General features: G+C 41.4%; 1 protein-coding gene across 3 annotated transcripts in view; it reads right to left on the bottom strand.

Annotated features, from left to right (window-relative positions):
• NOD1 (nucleotide binding oligomerization domain containing 1) overlaps positions 1–20,832 on the bottom strand; it is a 29,947-nt gene that overhangs the window by 3,773 nt on the left and 5,342 nt on the right. Inside the window, exons 1-11 of one of the 3 annotated variants that reach the window (XM_074900613.1) lie at positions 19,129–19,216; positions 17,742–18,080; positions 15,701–15,875; positions 12,715–14,518; positions 10,567–10,650; positions 9,431–9,514; positions 7,793–7,876; positions 5,618–5,701; positions 3,403–3,486; positions 2,687–2,770; positions 529–612 (exon numbers count right to left, since the gene is read on the bottom strand). In XM_074900613.1, the coding sequence (XP_074756714.1) occupies positions 529–612; positions 2,687–2,770; positions 3,403–3,486; positions 5,618–5,701; positions 7,793–7,876; positions 9,431–9,514; positions 10,567–10,650; positions 12,715–14,518; positions 15,701–15,875; positions 17,742–17,957 (2,783 nt within the window). In that variant the 5' untranslated portion in view covers positions 17,958–18,080; positions 19,129–19,216. Of the gene's footprint in view, positions 1–528; positions 613–2,686; positions 2,938–3,402; positions 3,487–5,617; positions 5,702–7,792; positions 7,877–9,430; positions 9,515–10,566; positions 10,651–12,714; positions 14,519–15,700; positions 15,876–17,741; positions 18,081–19,128; positions 19,217–20,832 lie in introns of those variants that run through there. The other 2 variants (XM_074900612.1, XR_012633231.1) reach the window with 2 other exon arrangements.

Raw genomic sequence — 20,832 nt, 5'->3', positions numbered from 1 at the left:
ACAATGCACACGTGTGACTCTGTGATGCCTACCTAATCTAAAACAAGCAAATCTTACAAAAAGTTAATCTTGTCGCTTAGCACTTTCAGGGTGTTTGGAGTACCGCCCAAAGAAAAACCAAGCACAAATTCTATAAACCAAATTAGTAGTGCTAGTTAAATGTAACCATCCCCTGCTTGTTGAAATTTAGCTTTTGAAAAGCATGAACATTTTCAGAAGTTTAAAAATAAATCAGGACAAGCAAAATTTGGTCTATAAATTTAGGCCCCAATTCTGCAAACACACACATTCTGCAAATCAGTGGTACAGACAGATGTGAATTTAGACAACTGTCTGGCATTCGTAACAGACATGGAAGTGTTTCAATGACAGAGGCTTTTTACCTATTTGAAACTCGCAGCTGGAACTACAACCCCTGCCTCACATAAACTTGCTCTGCATTTTTTAGGCTGGAAAGTAGTAATGCCAGAAGAGTTTTTAAAGGAAAAGAAAGTTTACAAAGCGAGTCTTTGAGGAAGAGATCCTTACCAGACTTCTTTAATAGCTGTGTTCTCCTTGAGAGCTTCGCTGATGTACTTCACTCCTTTGGCTGTAATTTGATTCTGGATAAGCCTAAAAAGCAACTTCATGTCAAAATAACATGCAAACTAATTCACAGCGCGTGCACAACCTACGCTCAGCTTGACATCAAGAAGCAAAGCTGTCTGTTTGCCACAAGAAGACAGTTGTGATTTCTAGCTGTGAGGATGGTACACGGTACTGGTCAAATGCCCCACATGCACTTTCAGAAACAGAGCCCAGAATATTAGTCTTTTCCTTTTAATCTTGCACAGGGTTGCATTCTGGAGATACTGAGCTTAATTACATAACACTCAAATTTCTGCTAAGAACACTTTACTACTGCTATGGGATTGTAATATTTAGACTCTTTGAGACAGACTAACCTCTTAGCTCCGTTTTGTTCTTAAGAACACTGTGAGACATTTTTAAGTGACATACAGAAAATTCTGAGTACAGAACCTGTGTGGGCCCAGTGTTCTAGCAGCCAGAGGTTTCCAAATCCTCCTGTCTTGTTTATCAGACCAGCAAGATCTTTGAAAAATAAGGCATTGAATATGACTCTGGTATGAACAGGTGTGAGTCCCAGGGAAGCCACCTTAGCAGCTATGAAGTATGTCTCATCTGAGCTGAGGAAAAAAAATGATACAAAAGATCCTCCAGTAGCACCACTGATGAAGTAGTAGGTAACTCTTGATAACCACTGTAGACCATCCCCTTAGCTAAAAATGAATAAAGTCCCCTCAGCTGCATAAGTATAAAAATACACATCAGACCAGCCTAATTCAGTAGTTACCTTTCAGTCTACATGGTGTGCCCCATAGCTGTAGCAATCCATGTGACTGGCTGCATGAATCCCACAGGATTCGGGATGAGGCTGAAAACTGGAATGAATTGAATGACCTCTTAGGGAGGGAGGCAAGGAAGGAAGCAAGGAATCATTCCCATTAAAGGACTTCTGGCACTTGTAAATAAATCAAAATGCAAAGGGAGCCAGTAGAATCTTTCAGGATAAACACTTCAATTCTGTCTCAAGTTCAACCATCTATGTAGGGCACTACCTTTTGGAGGTATCCACTGGTATAACCAACAAATTAGGATATAAACTTGTCTACTGGCAGAAACCCCTGGACAATACTGAGCCATGGTAAAGACATCTATCTAGATTACTATGACTGCTTTGGATGGGGAAAGTTTTATTATGAATTCAAACCAAACTGCTCAGTGAAGCATATCTGCAGCTGTGCGCAAAGAAACCAAGCCCTCCCCCCCTCTTTTTATTTTCAGGGTGATGGGCACCAGAGCTTTGACTGCTTTCAAAAGAGGCTACAAGTACTTGGCACCTCTGACAAGCAGCATGTTTCCTAAGGGGCGGGAGCTAGAATTAATACAGGGAATGCTAGAGTGTGGTTAGCAAAGTCTTTGTAAAGCTTGTCAAGGGACTCCATTTATTATGTTATTTTGATCACTTCGAATGAATGGATGGCTATTTATGTTGCACAGCCCACATCTGCCCAACCCCATCCATGGACAAATTCTTGTGAACCTCTGGATTAGAACAGCTAACACTGTGTTTTCTTAGAAGTTTAACAAGTCTCTTTGTGATCCCTAGAAATAATCCCTAGTTTCCTCGGGATTTACGTTTTATAGATGAGTGTCTTGCATGAGTGAAAGTGCTAGCCCTAGAAGAAAACATCAGGCAAATGGGACGTGTATTTAAGTGTCTGTCATGTCAGTTCTTGGTTGAAGAGTAAGTGTTGAGCTTGCTACTTTCATAGTACAATGATATAGTAAGAATCATAGTAAGGTTACTCTGTTCTAGCTGTCTGCTTGTATTTTTTTGGAAACTTTTGAGTTTAGGCCAGTACTGTTCCCCTGAGGAGAGTTTAAATCAATTAGTAGTTTGAAAGTTACTAGGACACACAAGGAGCCTAAACTTTTCCCTGTATGAAAGCAGGTTCAAAGTGCTAGACAGCAGCTTTATTAACTTCCATTAGAACGGTCTACAACCAGTCAGCTGCATCCAGACCATGCACAGAAAGCTTACTTTGACCTACATAGACTTGGAAGGTGAAGCTTTAATGCAGCGACTGCCAAAGAGCCTGTGCCTCTGTGGAATGTAACTCACCATAAATGCACCAGTTTCTTGTTGACCTTCAGCATCTCTGCAAAACTCATTGCTGCCTCATCATCCAGCTCGTTTTTAGTCAACCTAAGTGGGAGAGAAAATGTTCATTTAGGATGTTATCATTATTTTTCAGCCCCCTGTTTTTCTAGCTTGTCTGTGACTTAGCTTTAGACAGCCGAAGGGGGATTGCTGTTCCTGCCCTGAGCAGGAATTTGTAAAGGCTGGACACAAAGAGATACTGAAGAAAAGCCCTGGAGGTAAAAGAGACAAGAGTATCAGATCTTCATTTCTCAGAGCAATGTTCTAATGATACTTTCTTATGATGTTTTAGTGTCTAAAAGGTGAATGAGGTGTAGTGGGAAAAGGTAGACACGACACTGAAGAGGTGCAAAAACTGAAGACAAAGAACTTGACTTCAGATGATGAAAGTGAGAGAAGATGGGGAAAGCAAGATGGAGGGAGCAGAGCAACGCATGACACTGGGACACTGGAATATGTCCTAAAGGACATGTGCTGCTGATCCATTACTCATGTCCATGTTCTTCCAAAGGGGTATATCTTATAGCTTGCTGGTTGTGAAACCATAGGAGATGAGGAGAGTGGCGGAAGGAGGAGGGAAGAGTAGGAAGAGGTGATGGGATTGGAGGAAATAAAATTAGGCTGCAACTTTCTCTGGAGAAAGAAGAGGAGGAAAAGTAGACCACACTGTCAATTACCAGAATATTTTCACAGAGTCGTTGTGTTGCATAGCTTCAGCAATACTTTTGCCTCCCTCTGTGGTGATACCGTTGAATGCGAGACTGTGAAGTAAAGATACAAATGTGTAAGAAACAGCCAGCATCACTTGGGCCTCCCACTGCCAATTACTAGTGAATATCCTGGATGACCTGCTTCCCAGTTCTACAGTTCAACATTTGGGTGTTTTGAAGGCTCACATACTTTGCAAACCAGTAAGTCCTTATGACTTTTACAAGCGAGAACAGTTCACAGGCTGCAGCCTGAGTGCAGGTCTGTCATACAGGCCGTAAGGTTTGCTGTTGGCAAGTTGTACTCTTGGGACTGACAGCAGAGTTGTACCCAGTGGTTTTCAGAGTCAAGGCTTTTCACAAGGACTAAGAGTTGTGCTTCACAGTACACAGGTTTTTAAATGCATTTGCCATCCCAAATCCCTGTACAAGCTGGCACTTTGTCCTTTAAGTCCTTCAGACACCTGAATACCTCATTCTTCTTCCAAACACAACACCTTCTATTGTATATAGAGAGATGAGCTTGTAAATGCATGCTTTCCATTACAAACCACAAGCACTTCTTAGTCTGCCCTTCATTCTTTGAAAAGACACTGGCAAAATCATCCAGTTAAAGTTATGTTCTAGGCTTTGAGAGTTCAAAAAGCATCTACCCCCTCAAATGCCAGGCCAGAACCTAAAAGTAATGCAAGGTCTGAAAAAAAGGTAGAAAAGGGGATCAAGTAGTACAATGGCACAAGTAACATGTTAGCACGAGTCCCTCCTAGCTTCAGATAAAACTAGATATTCTCAGCCCATAGTGACTGGGCCTAAAAATGGCAAATATGCCCAAGTAAACTGATGTTGTAGGGACTGCCTTCCCTTAGTCTTCACATAAAGCTACCACTGGTGCTAACTATTAATCAAATCATGAAGCAAGATTAACCAGTGGAAGGTAAGAAATGAACCCAAGTGCAAGTGCACTACAGAGCAGAAGATTCACCCTGCACAGGTGCCAGCAAAACTTAGCTTTAGCTAGCACAGTTACTACTCCTCGTTTTTGCATCCACATTCATCAGCACATTTGTTCCAGTCTGACAATTCCTCAGCTCTGATTCAGGTTCAAAATGTTTTCTTTCAAGTCTGATGCGTCTGGATGGATTCTGCAATTATGAAAAGATGGCTATTTCAGATAGCTTTTAAGTTTAAATATATCTAGGTCACTGCACCTGTTCAGCTTTTAATTTTTAAGCCCTGCTATCCACTCAGAGAAAGGAGGACAAGGCACCAGCTCTGAAAACCCTCGATCTGAAGTGGCAGCAATAAGCTCTCCAGAGATCCCCGAACTCCGAGTACTGTATTTCTAAAGAAACTAGTGCCATGTGCCACCTCGTGGTGAAACCAAAGAGCCTTGTCTGCTCCCTCATTGTGGAGGTCAGTGGAACTGGAAGACAAATCGAAAGGATCACAGTGAACCCAGTGCTCCAGCTGTTTGGAGTGACTCCAAAACAGCAGCAGCTGCCACAATATGCATCTTTAAATCCCTAGCCAGCATCTGAATGTCTGGCAGGAGATGGGCTGTTTTACACTGCTAGCTTCCCCCTGTGCTGTGCTCCCAACTTTACCCATGCTAGGGCTTCCAGAAGGCTAGTTTCAGATCAATCACTGAACTCCAGTGAGAACTACATCTCATTAGCACTGAATGTGTGGTGTCGTAGCTCCACTGGAGTACTGGATGAGCCTGAATTTAAGAATGCCTCAGTCTCTACCCAAACAGTTTATTACCTAAAAATTACTTCGGTAAAAGCTGCTGTGCCTTTACAACCAAAATGGTTAAGACCGAGCTCACTGAGAGCCTGATTCTGTGACAGTTGGTGCATCGTTCTACTAATGCTCCCAGATCAAAATGGCACCCACTGACCATGTGCTTGCACAAATGCCAGTAACTCTGTGCAGCATGAGGGGAGGAGGTGCAGACAGAGGGAAGGATGCCAGCCCTGCAGTATCTTTAACTTGCTTAATGGCTGCACAGGGCTTTTTGATTCAATCTGTCCTTTTGCTTGCACCAGGAGCCTGTTGGTTACCCAGCAAAGGCTGCAATACCAGATGGCATTCCAAGCTAATGCTTGGAGGAAGAGTCATCACTTCAAAGCACGATGGGAAAGCCAGCGCTACGCTGAGCTGCCTGGCTCGGCTGGTGTTTTACCTCACGTTCGTTAACCTGGGGTGGTTCCTTAGTGCCTCTGCAAATGCCTTTGCTCCTTCGTCTCCAACTTGATTACCCCACATCCTGGTGAAGAGAGAAAACCGGGAGATTATCAGTGTGCTGCCTTACTGCTCTTCAGCATTACAGACTCCCTTTTTTTCTCTTCCCTCCTCTCCCCCTGATTACTTCACAGTCTTTCAGGCTTGTGAGAAACCTGGCAGGTACCCTCCCCACCGAGCCAGGCATGTTCCACTCCCTGCACACCACACCACCAGCCTCTGCTGACTCACCAGTACCCTAAGGCCACAGCACAGAAGCAGCTCTAGGAGACAGCCTGCTGCAGCAGGAATGCTTTTGGGATCAACCTTGCTGCGCTGGGCAAACCCTCTGCAGCCCCATACCCTTATGGGGTAAAGAAAGGATTCTTGTGGTCCAGTACGGTGAGCTGTGGTGAGAAATACGCTAAGTCCTAAATCCTGTAATTTCCCTGCTCAGAATTTCCTCCCCATCCCTTGCTGTGATTTTCCTGTTACCTGTTAGGCACAGACTGGCCTTTACACAGTGCAAAGTCCAGGTCTTGGGAAAGACTCCCCAGATGCACAACTGCATGGGGACCCACAGCCAAATGGATGACTCTCTGAAGTGAACTGCTCGACAAGCTCCCCCTCTCCTTCAGAATAGTCTGGAAAAAACGGCTGCAGTTCCTTCAGCATTACACCCAAATGGCATCTCCTCTCTTGCCAGCTGCCAAGAGAAAGATCAAAATCTCCCAGGACAGTATGACCCAGGGATCTTCCACCCATTTGTAAGGAATAGTATTTCCAATGGCAAAACAATCCTTGGTAACACAAAGGGTTAAGACAAGGTAATGTGGTAAAAACTGCAGAGATTTGGTCAACATTTAATAGTAGTATCTGGTCAAATCTTTTTTATGCAGACCAAGCACTCTGAAAATTCATCCCATATTATGAGGCTTCAAAGCATCTCTGCTGAGGTATAAGGGGTTTTTTTACCGGGATCATGGCTTGATGACTCAGAGCCGCACTCAGCTTGATGGGTAATTAGTTGGCAGCTCCTTTAAAATCAATTGAGCTTTGTGGTATCTGAACACATCCACTTCCAGTAAGTTTCCCAGAATTTCTTTGTCCTTCAGACCCAGTGCAGTTTGTTATGTAAATGTTGAATATATCTGTTTAAACATTTCTGTCCAAGCTATCCTAAATCCATTTGGAGTGATTATTTCCTCCACAGGAGAAAACCAGAGTCCTTCAGTGAAACTGCAGTAAGTACAGCACAGCAGACCCAGCTATATGACTACAGAAATGTGCACGCTGTTGACTGTGCTTGTGAAATATTGTAGAACCACAAAATTAAAGGACAAAAATCTGATTGTTCAAATCTGATTTTTATATTTAAGCGTTATTCAAATATTCAGAATGGCCAAACAGAGGTTTTAATACCATGTATTCGAGTATTGGACTCTGAGAAAAATGTTATCCTGTGGAGTGGAAAGAGAAACTGGGATTTGCCAGAAGGGGGAGAGAAAACAAAAAATAAAAATCAAACCCTCAAGTCTAGCACCTCTCCTTAGAAAGAGGACAGAAACTAAAGGTTTAGAGTACATTCAGTTCTCTCTCCAATAATAGCAGACTCTTCAGTTAGGGAAGGACTAGAGAGAAGAATGATGGGAATTACTTTTTATTCTCCCAGTACGCAACTTTATTAGGACTTGATGCAGAAGGTTTGACAGTTATAACAATGACACTCAATAACTAGGTACATTGCCAACAGTCATAAAACCACCCAGACTTAAAAATGACCAAATATCTCTAGAACAGCTGTGCTGCCATACGGAAAGTGGCTATCTTTACATACTGTCCTCTTGCTAGTTTGTACCTCATTTAAGGTTCTGTCAGAACAGGGAAAAAAAAAACCAAACCCAAAACAAACATTGTGTGAACTGGCAACAACAAAGCAGCCCTCTTTTTCCCTCTGAGAGAAAAACATAGCTCTGCTTCTGCACCAGTTTGTTCTAATGCTGATGATGGGGAGGGGGGTGGGGGGGAAGGAATAGCAGAAGTAGAGAAGGTAAGAATGAAAGAAGGAGTCCTAAGGGATTTACAGATGTCTTGCCAACATCAAGCTCTGAGCTCTGCTCCTTAGCACTGGACTTACCCAATTTCAAACATTGTCTTGCTCTTCTGGATGGCCTGGGCAAGGCACTTCCCTCCTTCACTAGTTATTTTGTTTGCTCCTATTCTGCACAAAATACATGAATTGATGAGGTACATCACTTACAGCTGTACACCTATTAGAACACCAGCTCAGAAAGCAATACAAGTAGTATTTAAGGCTAATTAAGTCTGGAGGCTAGCTACAGTTATCAAAGATTAACCTAGAGTAAAAAAAACACTGCAGGTATTGGACCTTTGATTAAGACATCATTTTGTCTTTCACATATTTTGCACGTCAGCCCTCCAAATCAGAAGTATTACAGTAAGAGTCAGGGAGTGGTGCTCAGTATGTCAGAAATGAGCTTTCGGAACTGATCCTCAAGGCAAGGACCCCTGCCTAGTTTTTAATATAGTTCATAGTATCAGCAGTTGCTACAGAGTACATGAATTACATGCAGCATGTTTCATGATGCCACAGAGAATAGAATACTTCTTGATTGCGTGGCTCCAGAGGAGACTGCAGCTGATAAGCACTGATTGTAATAATTTCAAGTCTTTCTGTTCTGAGCACGGGCTATAGGCAGTGGCATGGGTGAGCACAGCAATGAGTGTCTCTGACTGGCACTCTACAGAAGACCTTTTCTTTTTTTGGCCTATGTAGAGATATCAAATGGCTGGAGCTCAAGGAAGAGATAAGTCTCAGTTGCATATACATTGGTGTAAAGAACAAATCAAAACTAAAAACTCCTCAGCTCGCTACATTTACATAAAGTAAAGCTGGCTTTGACTGACTTCAGGCACATGAATAAACACTCGATGTCAAAATAATCTGTGGGGTTACTACACAGCCTGCAAGTAACCAGGCTTTTTTATGAAAGTTAGATTAAATAAGCAAAGCACTGTATCAAAGCAGTGAAAGAACCAAAGTGTTCTTGGATTTCAAAAGACTGCAAATATTTCAAGTGGGAAGGATGTGGCTAGTGTGGGGTTTCAGAACAAGTTAGTGGTAGACCAAGGACTAGAACCCAAGAGTCCCTGGCTGCCCATTGCTACGTTCATACCAAACAGCTGACATTGCTGTAGTTACCTCTACTTTCTGCTACGGTCACAATTAAACCACTGGTTAATGATCTACCTTTATGTCAAACCAGTGTTATGCATGGTCAGACACTCTTATCTGGGGAAGTTCCAGGGCTTAAAGGGAACAACGCATCAAGTGAATGTGGGGAATTCCAGAGTTGAGGTATGATACCAGCGCAGTCTGACTCCAATGGCCCATAAAAGACAAGATACAAAGAAGCTTGGTACTAAATTGAAGTGAATTTGCCTACTGCAAGGGCCAGCAAGGTTCATGCACTACTGAAGCCTCACTCAGGTACTCAGACTGGATTTACGTAAAGAACAGGTTTCATGCTCTCCTTTTTACTTACTACTATATTCCAGTAAAGACTATGGACTCAAGAGTTTCACCTGCTGCCATTCACTGCTGGACTACTGTAAAAGAACATAAAACTGCAACCTAAAATACATTTAATTTGAAACAATTCTTGTCTCTTTTCCAATCTCTCTCCTGTTTCAAGTTGCTTTACCTTAGTTAGAATAACGCAGAAAGGCAAAAAAAAAAAAAAATCCAACATACTTAACGTATTCAAGGCTTGAACACTCTTCAATCAGTTTTGCAACATATTTGGCTCCAACGTCAGTGATCTGATTGTTGTATAAGCTTAAAGAAAAAGCACATTGGAAAAATAGGTTATTCCTGCTGTTACTTTAATATTTACAACCTGAATTTTTTATAAAGCAGACATAGCATCTATCTTGTTTGTATGGCTTTGGACACATCCACATGTGCTTGTATTTCTATTTTGATATACAATTCATACGGTGAAAGGCTAGATATAAAATACAAGAAGACCAGACTGTAAATTGTGGGAAAATATTTATATCATTTTTTAAATAAATGGTCTCCCCAAGCAAACAAAGCTTCCCTTTATTCCTGTGTTAGTACAGAAATAATATTGCCAGAAAAGAAGTCACCAGAAGAACATATTTTTGGTCTTTTTTAAAAGTCATAAAATCTCCTTTCAAATATTACTGAAGATCAGGTACCTGAGCAGATGTACTTACATTATGGCACTGGAGGAAGAAGGCAACTCTTGGTATCCATGTTCACTTCTCAAAAAGTCATTTTTATGTAGCTACTTAGCCAAGAGCAGGAAGTCAGAGCTAACATGCCTTCCAGCTTCAACTTGATTAAGAACTAATGAAGGATTTAAAAGAAATTGGTACCACGAACATGACACTTGAAACTCTGTGTTCCTGATAGTGGTGTCTACCAAGCTGCATTTGCTCTCCATAGTTGAAATAAATCAGTTTACAGCAGAGAAAACAGGAGCTCTAGCTATAAAGCACACGCTCTCTTGCTTGCGCTTTCTCCTCTCCACAGCTAGCAGAAGGCTTTAGGTGTAACACTAGCATGCCCACACAGTTCAGTAACCGGGCCGTGGTCCACACTGTGTTATGGAAGGGCTTGATGTTAGCAGAGGCCACCCAGTGAGGCAGTGCAATGGGAGAGGAAGCTGTGGCGCTTTTCCCAGTGCACTGTTACAGGAGGGCAGCTGAATTGTTTCTTACACAAAATGCTGCACTGCTTATGTTCAGTAAATGAGGAGGTAACTGTGGTTTCCAGTCCACCTCTGCGTGTCAGTAGTGTCAGCACTGCAGTTTTATTTTCTAATATCAGTATCTAGCATTTTGCCCTCAGATGGTACATACCCCAAGAAAGTCACAATTTGGTACTTCGAGAGTTCTTCATACAAGATCCTTACACCCTGATCTGTGACCTGATTTACACTGAGCCTGGAATGAAGGGAACAAAAAGAAAATTTGAATCAATACAGATTACAAGTGTTCATCATCCATGAGTTAACGAACAACTGGAGGGCTGTGAATTTTCCTCTGATATTTTAACAGGTATATATATATTTTAACAGGTATATATACATTTTAACAAATACGCCATTTATTAAAAACCTTTAAGGGAAATGTGAGCTCACTTTCATATGACTCACTTCAAAACCAACAGAAAAGTCCCCATCTCCAAGGTAATGCTCTGGAAGCTGTTCCCATAGAACTGAAAACAATAACATGTAGTAAGTCAGAAGCCAGGGACAAACACCTCATTCTCCTCCTGCGTTTACTGTGATTGCAGGAAGAAATTCTGCTTGACGCCCTAGCAAAACGAAGCTTTCCAAACTACTCTTTGTGCAACCTTCTCTCTGAGTACCTAGCAAAAGCCAGGCATCTTGAAAGTCACAACACATTCAGGCTTCACTGAATAAAGGTTGTGAAAAGCCCTGGCCAGGAAAACTGCAGTCCCATAGGTGTGCTGGATGTTTCTAATTTTATTGTCCCAACTAGTCACAAAGCAAATCAATGCCAGTCATTCACAGAATAAAAATACTTATTTTCACAGTTGTTTTGGGTATTTGGGGGGTTTTCTTAAACCTCTCAAGTGTTTTCACCTTGCCTAAACAGACAGGTTCCCATAAAACATTCCAATTCTGATGAATCACATTTTCTGGGTAAAGCTGTCCCTGCAAAAACATTTTGACTAGCTTTAGTTTCTGCACCAACTCAGAAGCTGAACATTCACTGCCAAGAGTCCCTTACCACCAATAGCTTTCCCAGCTCTTGCTAGTTGGTAACTTGGTCACTTTGGAATGCACTAGCACATAGGAGAAATCAGAGACAATTTCTACAGATCAGAACAATCTGCTTCTTTGAAAGGGATGGTTAAGCTGTTAGAAACATTTCCTGACCTGCAGAAATTGGTCATTAGAAATGAAAGTCCTAACACCAGAAGAGCCATCAAGACAAAAAGCAACCTAACAGACTGGTTTGGTGCTGGGGATGGTTTTAAGATTGTACTGTGCATGACGTGATCATATGATAGGGACAAATAATGAAAGTCTGTCTTTCTCTTTGTTTTGTCTTACGTACTTATGCATTTCCCCCCAAGTTTCCTTATTGCTTTCTCTTGGGAGGTCAGTTGATTTGCAACTAACTGGAAAAAAACAAGTGTCACCTGCTTTGATTTAGTCCTAGAGGAAAACAAGGCAGAGCACAGACAACCATGAGGAATAAATCTATTTTTATATATTAAAAAAAAAATCTCATAGGGCCGCAGGAGATTTTAAAAAAAAATAATATTTGAAGTTCCTGGTTTCCTGCATATAAATGTTTGGACAAATAAGGTACAGCTACGTGGCACAACCTCAGAAGACTGGAGGTGGAACGATCTGGCCTGTGATGTTAGAGGTGGAGTTAGTTTTCCCTGATCACACTAAGCTGTATGTCCTCCCTCCAAATCACCTCAGGGAAACACCACATCTAAAGACTTCAACTCCATCCTTTCATGGAGTACTACAGGTTAGCTTTTGTTCTGTGAAAGCCAGACATCTCAGCAGGGTGTAAAAGCAAGAAATTCAGAGCTTTTGATCAAGTGTTATAATGAGTAGTGGATCTTCTCTTACCCCATATGACCAAGGGCAGAGATAGGCTCAAGCAATCTTCAGATAATGGAGGAAGCACTTGTTTCCTTTCTTTTCCCTTAAGCACTTCCTCCCATAAAAATCCTCTTCCGAAACAAAACAACTTGAGATGGAGCTAACTAAACATACAGGTTTAAACAGTCCTGGCTTCTAGGGACTTCTTACGAACCCTTCCATTTGGGTTTCCGAATTCACAGCTTGTCTCTGGTTCTGTGACTGGCTGAACAAAGGTTTCAGAAGATCTGAAACTTTAATTTCCAGCAGCCATAAAAACCGTCATCTTTCTCCACTTTTGAGAACATTTTCTCCAGCTCAGCAGTTTGTGGAATAAACCAAGGATAAGCAAGAACCTGCCTGCACAGACTCCTACCTGATCACTGCAAGCTTGCTGAAACAAGGTAGCAGCTGTTTTACTCCATAGTCATTGATGTTGTTGTTGTCCAAATCCAGAGCGAGGCGCTTTTGAAAGTGATGCACAACAAAGGAAATAGCACTGCAGTCAGCAGAGTAGGCATTGCAGTATGTGAGCTTGATGTAATTGGCACGCATGCGTTTGGCAGCCAACTTCCCCACCTTCTCGCTCTGAGTCTCATAAAGGCACCTTAGCATCCAAACAAAGTTGGGCTGGACCTGGATCTGATTGTAGTTTGGAAGCCTGGACCGAGTGATGCCTTTCAGGTGGGATTTCATGCTCTCCCCAAGGTATGTGATGAGTGTCTTTCTCTTCCTCTTAATGACTGCAGGTGAAACTAAATGTCTGAAGAGCTTCTGCTTGGATCTAGAAAGCAGGCCACAAAGAAACAGGTTGGTAAAATGAAAGTGTTCATTATTTCGGAAAGGATCCTCCCCTGCTAGTTGTTTCTTCAACCAAGGAATACGAAAGCAAGTAGACTGGGCAGTCTCAGCGAAAGAACATTCATTGAAAAACTGAAGTAATGCCTTGGCACTCACTTTCTCTTCAATAATCAGGAACAAAGCTGTGAAAAAAGACTGAAGGGTTAAGTGCAAGAACTCATAAGTGGTCTGATTGTCACAGCCACTGTAACCTTTAACTATCCTGAGAAAGCCCAATTGCAAATCTCCTTCAGAGATGTTTACTGATGAGACCTCCTCCTGCTCAAAGATAAAGAAAGAGTTCTCCATCCCTTTATATGCCATTTTACCCAAAGCTAGAAGAGTTTCCTTCCTTGATTTGAACATCTCTGCTTGGCTCCTGGTGGTGTTCTTCAGCAAAGTTGTTTTCAGAGATCGGTTCAGATGGACTTCAATCATAAGCAAAAATACATCTGTTAATGTAACAGAACAGTCTGGAAGCTCGTGGCTGTCAAACATGGAATGGAAGTGTTCATAGCATTTAAAGATAATCCAGCAAAACAAAGGCACTGAGCACAAACTGCAGAGATTGGGGTTGGCTTCCAACTGGTTCAATACCAGTGTTCGTTGCCCCTCATCTTTGAAAAACGTAGCAGTGTATTCTTTCAGGTTATTGCTGGAGAAACCACGGAGCAACACTTTCTTTCTAATGATGTTTCTCTGGATCTCGGTTCCTGTCCTCGCTGTAAGAATTTTCTTGGATCCCTTAAGAAGCTTTCCTTTGAGAAGGCTTACCAGCAGCACCAGGGGGTGGATGGGTTCATTGGGTGAACACATCTCAGGCACACTACTGAGATCAAAGTTGGAATAGATCTCATCGAAGCCATCAAATGTGAAAAGAACTGTATGAGGGAATTGCAAGATATAATGGAACACCTCTGTGGGGTCCTGGTCTGGGTAGCAATTATATTTGAAGAGCAGGTCTTTCAAACATATGGCTTCATCTTCCTTAAAGCAACTGAACATCCTACATCGGAAACGGAAGAAAAATTTGGCCCCTATGTCCAATTCTCTTCTAGCCCAAAGGCTTTGTATCTTTTGCAACAAGATGGATTTTCCAATTCCTGCATCACCAAAGACATAAATAGTCTCTCCATCTTCATTAATTAGCCCAGCTGTGTCATCAAAAAGGGCTTCTAACTGACACACTTCTCCTAGACTATCATTGGTAAAACTGAGCAGCTGCATAGTACTGTTAGAGTAGATTTCTTCAAGCAGCATCTCTTCCCTCTGAGCATATGACATAACAAACTTGGAGTCCCGTCCCAGTTCATATCTGAGTTTCTGGCAGTACCTGCTAACTAAAAAGACAGTGAACTATTATTAAAAATCATATGTATACAATGACCCACCTCTTTGGGAACGGAGAGGGGCTAATAAGCAAAAGTAATTCTAACGTAAAATTGGTTCTTTGGTAGATTACTTTTATTTGTGCTACCACGATCACTCTCTTGGGAAATTCAGGTGCTAATGAAAGGTGACATGTGAGCCACAGTTTTCTGAAAGCCAGTACTGTCAATGCATTGGTTTAAGGGGCTGTTACCTTTCAGCTGAGACTCAAAGCCAAGACCCTGACACTTTGTTAAAGGCTGTTTTACTCTCTGGAAAGGCTTGTTGGGGTTATTGGTCACTGATTAATCTTGGCATCTGCCTTTTCACTATATTTATATTCTACCTGTGATTTTTATCAGGTAGGTGGTTCTTTCCTAACTTGTTCGTTATTTTTTATTATTGTATATATAAGGCATGCGTTTCAGAAAGCAGGTGCCAGGCACCTCAAAAGATTCTTTTTAAGATGACAAAAAAAAAAAAAAAGAGAGTTTCAGTTATTGTGCAATGTTGGCTTCTGGTTTTATGGCTTCAGATGGGGGCAAAGTAACTCTTGTATTTCTATTGTATGAAAAAGCCTCTCAAGAGGAAAACATTTATTTCTGCAATACTTTGACTTTTGGTATAACTCATCATCTAGGATGACAGAATAATTCAGGTTGGAAGGGACTTCAGAAGGTCTCCAGTCCCAGCTCCTGCTCAGAACACGATCATTTATGAGATCAGATGAGGTTACTAGTTGGATCATGAAAACCTCCAAGTATGGAGACTGCGCAGCCTCTCTGGGCAACATGCCTCATTGCTTGACTGTCCTCATCATGAAATACTGGCTATTCCATTGCCAAAACGTCAGTGTTGCTAAAAAATTGTAGTAGAGGCCTACAAAATACTACAGATGGTACAAGGTGATTATGACATTACACCACATATCCATGAACAAATGCAGAAAGAGCTTGACTTTAGCAAAACAGGGTGTAAAATATCAACATGACTGTTGTGTTATAGTGTGCCTTTTAATTACTTGGCTACCACTGCTAGCAAGCACAGCATGTGCACAATTATCTTCCCTGGCTGTGCCTGCCTAGACTCTTATTCTCATGTCACCCCGTTAGCTGGGTAGTTCTAAAGGAGAGGATATAGACGCATGGCCTTACCTGGATCTGTATTTACCACAGGTTTACTACAAATATTCTCTGAAGGCTTGTAACCTATTTCATCCAGCCAAGGTTGAAGTTCATAGTAAGCATCAGCGACTTTCTGCAGGACACAGATGAAATATTCTGAAACTTCTTCTCCCTTGCTTTGAACCAAGTCTAGAATTTTGCGAACCTGAAGAAACACCACATGAAAGATCACTGACACATAACATTTTATCACAGTTACACTTGTAGACTGCTTTAGGATCCTTCTTGGACTGGAACAGGGGACCAAAATCAAAACTGGTGCTTCAAAAACTTGAATCCAAAACCTAGCTCTGAATTTGAATCATCACAAAACCCACTTGCTGTTTGTCTTTGGATGTTGCAAGAGAGTTGGCTCTGCAAGTTAAGGTCTGAACTTGCAGCTGGATCATATGCTAACCAGAAACAAAATGAATAAATACCACTCCTCAAGAAGGAACCCAAAGGATTTCCTCAGCCTGGCTAGATAGTGTATTTTAAATCTCATGCTGGTTACAATTTAAAAAAGGGGTGATTTCTCAGTGCCCTAAATTCACCTTCTGGTTTGTAAATACTCCAGTCACATTCAGATTTACCTCAGGATCCAGCCAGATCCAGAGCAGGGTAGGCAGAATCTCTCTCTGGATCTTAATGTAGATCCAAAAACCTACAACTCTTCCTTTTAACACAGCAGCTCAGTTCTGCAGGCTCTCTCTGTACAACGGACTAGCTGCCTGCAACCATTACTAAAACTACTGGCTACCAGGCAGTGACTAGAGCAGTTCAAGACTAAGCGCTACCTCTAAAGGCAAGGCAGAGTCTGATCTCTGTGCAACCAGTACAGGGCAACTCCAGTACAAAACCCTCTGTGAGACAGAGCAATCATCTGGGGACCCATTTTGAACGTCTGGATCTTCTTGCTAGAAATAAATTAAGAATTCAGTTCTAAACCAACCAAAAGGTTTCTAGAGACTGTGGTCTCTTGTGAGCTTAAAGCAGGGTGAGCTACATGCAGCGCAGCAAAACCATGGTGTTTTTTGTCAATTTGTATGCTCTAAAAAGCAATTTTATGCCTTCCAGAGAAGCTCCCAGAGTCCACTTCACTTACACTACTGTGGCCTGCTCTGTGTTGCTGTTTGGATTCCTGATGCATGGCCTCCCCCTCAGCTTTGTTACAACAAGCATGTATATTATGCTGAACAATAAGAAATGGAGATGATCATACAGTGTGCATTTATTTCACTTTGACCCTATACACAGAGCGAGCACTGTGTTACCATTTCAACTTGCCAGTGAGAATGATTATTTTATGAAAATCTGCATTGTTAGTGAAGTCTCTGAATTTTTTATGATTTGCCTGCCTCTAACTGTGACACTATTCTGAAGCTGCATGACTGGTTGGCCAGAGAAACAAACGTAGAGTTTGTTTTAAGTCATGATGCAAAAAGCAACTGTGTACACGTGATAATTTTCTCCTGTCAAAAGACTAGGAAATAATTTTTGCTACTGATGTCCAGAGATGAATCAAAAACCCAAATGTGCCAGGATATATCAGTTTTCCATACAAACATCTACAGTGTACATAGGTCTTTAAAGAGAAGGGAAGGTGTGCACATGGACAACACACAATCATTAATTTCTAAAATAATATTTCATTTCTGTCTCTCCTCCTCTAAAGCAGGAAGATCTGTCTCACAGCATCCTCAAGTAGATTTTCCTTGCAATACTCTACACAATAATGAAGGCTTGCTGTAGCAAGCTGCACTCTTAACAGCCACTGTGGTCACCTCCTTACCAGAGCACAAAGCTGCAGCTGGGGGAACAGAACAGTAATTATCACCCTGCTTGTTCTTACAGCTGCCAACGGGCATTACAAGCAGTGCCATCCATGCTGGAAAGTGATGTGCTGGGTAGGGAAACTCCAAAATGACAAAGACAGACACTAGACATAAAATTGCCAGATAAGGCCATAAAACCCAGTGGTAAATTGGAAGTAATAAGAAGCTCATGCTGGCTAGTGAAATAAAAAGAATACCTTATCTGCTTGAGTTGGAAACTGGACAACAATGTCTGCATCTTCAGCGGAGAAGTAGTCATTCTTAATCAAGTTGTCAATCAAACACTGTGTGTTTCGGATTCTACTGACCAGAAGTTCTCGGTATACCTTCAGCAAAGCAATGAAGGATGGAGGACTTGCTCCCGGAGGCTTTTCCACAGAAATCTCAAAGTTAGCACAAAACTGGCCTTCCATAGTTGAGATAGCAAGAAGCTGCTCCACCTAGCCTCATCTTTGACAAACTGTCCATTCGCAATGAGAAGTCAGCTTGGAGTTAACTTTGGGGAAAGAGACAATCCGTCCTTCACACTACCAAGCCTGTAAAAAGCAATTGTATAAAACATCAATTTAAACCTTATCCTATGGAGATACATCCTTCAGTTAGCCACCAAAGAATACTTCCAACCTCTGCATAGTATCACAGCCAACTTTATTAAAAAGCTTCTTCCTCAGGTACTTCCACTTATTTATTCAGGTTTTAGGAAAAAAATATCTACAGCAGGCAGTCTCTCTTCTGTACCAGTAATTTACTGTAGCTTACCCCAAACAATAACAATGGCATCTGCTTTATTAACTGCCTGTTCTTAGCACATAATTTAATATTTTTTATTAGCTTTTCATGTTTCAGTAGACAAAGCAGAGCATCTGTCTAAACATATCTGGACAAGGAAATAAAGGGAATAAAATTATATTTCATAGCAATTAATTTTGAAGGAGGAATTAATTTATAGTAGCAATTCGCATTGCTTTTTCTTTGTTACAACAACAGACCCTGTATAAAGCATTGCCAATATGATAACTGTCCCTGTAAGTGAGGCCTTGTGAACTATGAGACAGTTTTAGCTAAACCAGGAATAAGTGTTTTGCTTGAGGGCACTGGGTTTGAAAGGCAATAGTGAGACCGTGGGAAAATCACTGATGTTTCTGTTAAGAAAGCCAAGAGTAAAATGATGGTAACAGTGAAAATGCTGCTGAAGATTTCAGAGCTAATACACCACTTAGGGGCACAGAGCACTCACTCCACACCTTCAAAAGCTATTGGTTCAGACAGGTGTAAAACAGGGAAAATATCACTGCATTGGTTTAATTTGGTTAATCTTATCAAATCTGGGTTAGTAACCATAAAAGTTAAAAATACATTTTTTCAGTATCTGAGAAGGACAATGTTACAGAGAGGACTGAAATAAGTGATTATAAATATACAAGATCCCACCTCTTATGATTCACACAAAAAAATCTGGACCTCCCATTGAGCAAGAATTGCACAGAATAACTAAATTCACAGACTCTTTCCCCATATGATGAACTAGGCCTGGAAGATGGCATCACAATTCATATTCATTACTGGATGAGGCATCCAATCCACCTCCACTTTCATAAAGGGAAGAGATTGCACACAGTACAGCTTGTAATGAAGATACCAATTCAAAGCCTGGGCAAACACTTAGGCTTGGATGCCTGACCTCAGCCCCTGTATACACCTAGAGACACAAAGACATCATTAGCTCAGACAGCTACGGGCTCAGGAAACCCTCTCATTGCTGCAGAGATCTTGTTTAGAAACTGTACTCTTCAGCATGAATGCTCTCTCCTTGTCCACAAATATGTATGCTGTGTATGTCCTCATTCTCTATACCAGCTCTGGAGAACTCTTTTTAGATGGCCATTTATTTCCATTTTTCTTTAGAAGGCACAAAGCAGTAGGAATCAGGATCAGACTGCTCTCTATTGTATTACTAAAGGTTGGGGTTTTTTAATTGTAGTTAATATACCATATAACAGGCATGAAGTTATATTGTAATTACAATTCAACAATAGATTCATTTAGGTATGAACCTTGTACATATGATTTCCCATGCAAAAAGCAGATTTTTTGCAAGATCACAACAAAATCACCTCCACATAGACAATGAGAACCTGCATGACCAACACAAATTACTGGCACCCTCCAGTAACAGCTAAAATGTACTGTTGCTTCAGCAGGTCACAGGATATTTTGAAGATGTTCTTAGATTCTGATTCCAGTCCTATTAACAAAAACAAACCACAAAGCCCTTCTTCAATGATTCTGTAAAGGTGCCAGCTCTGCTGCTACAAAATTCTCACAATTTCCCAAGACGTTTACAGTGCTGACAAACTTTCCAAATACTCTCCCCGCACTCCCCTGACAAGCTGTAACTGAGCCCTGTCAGCTCACAGATTCTTCTAGGTGACCTGCTACTGGAACAACCTAATTGCTATGGGTTCTCCATACCAGAAGCTGCAGTCTGCATCAGTGTAGATTTTCCTGCTTGACGCTGGAGAAACACACAGTTTATACTACTTCATTTTAGTGATACTACCTACCTACACTTACAACCACAGAACAAACCAGCTTAGCTCCTCCAATTTCAGAGGACCAGTAGGTCCTAATTTACAGTCACTGACCTGCACAGATGCAAGTAACTGCATTAAGAGTTAAGCTCTCCAAAGGCTAAGACCAGGCAAATCCCCAGCACAACAGTTCTGGATCATAGCCAACTCCAAAACTGCAAAACTCTTGCAACCAAAAGGAATGTTAACCAAGTGATCTGACTTTCTTACCACATGAGTAAGTGACTGCATCTACTCAGACAAATCAACCTTTCATTACACCATTCACATGACCCACCAGATGAAGTGGCTGATTTCTGAGTCACTCAGCTTCCTAGAAGCCACAGTGGCACATCTCTTTGTTTAGAAGAGCTCATTCCATAAATGAACTCTATCATGGAGACCAAACAATGTTGAAAATACCATTTACTCTAAAGCTTTTGCAAGCTTTTAGTTAAAAGAGATAGAGTCACCTTAAAACACATGCAATAGAAATATTAATCCTTTTCTTTCAAGATACTGCATCTACCCAACATTCTCTGCTCGCTTTGGTTATTCTAGGACCACATTATTCTAATGTATTTTCTTTCCTCCTACTTTGTGAAAAGAATGGAGACAAACATCCAGGAAACCATAATAATGAACCAAAGTGCTGTCGTGTACAAACTCAATAGAAGTATTTTCTTCGCTCTTTCAGATCCACCTACAAAGAGGATCA

Source organism: Athene noctua, chromosome 2, assembly GCF_965140245.1.
Source record: "Athene noctua chromosome 2, bAthNoc1.hap1.1, whole genome shotgun sequence".
NCBI lineage: Eukaryota > Metazoa > Chordata > Aves > Strigiformes > Strigidae > Athene > Athene noctua.
Note: the sequence above shows the minus strand (reverse complement) of the source record. Positions and strands in the feature narration are given on the sequence as shown.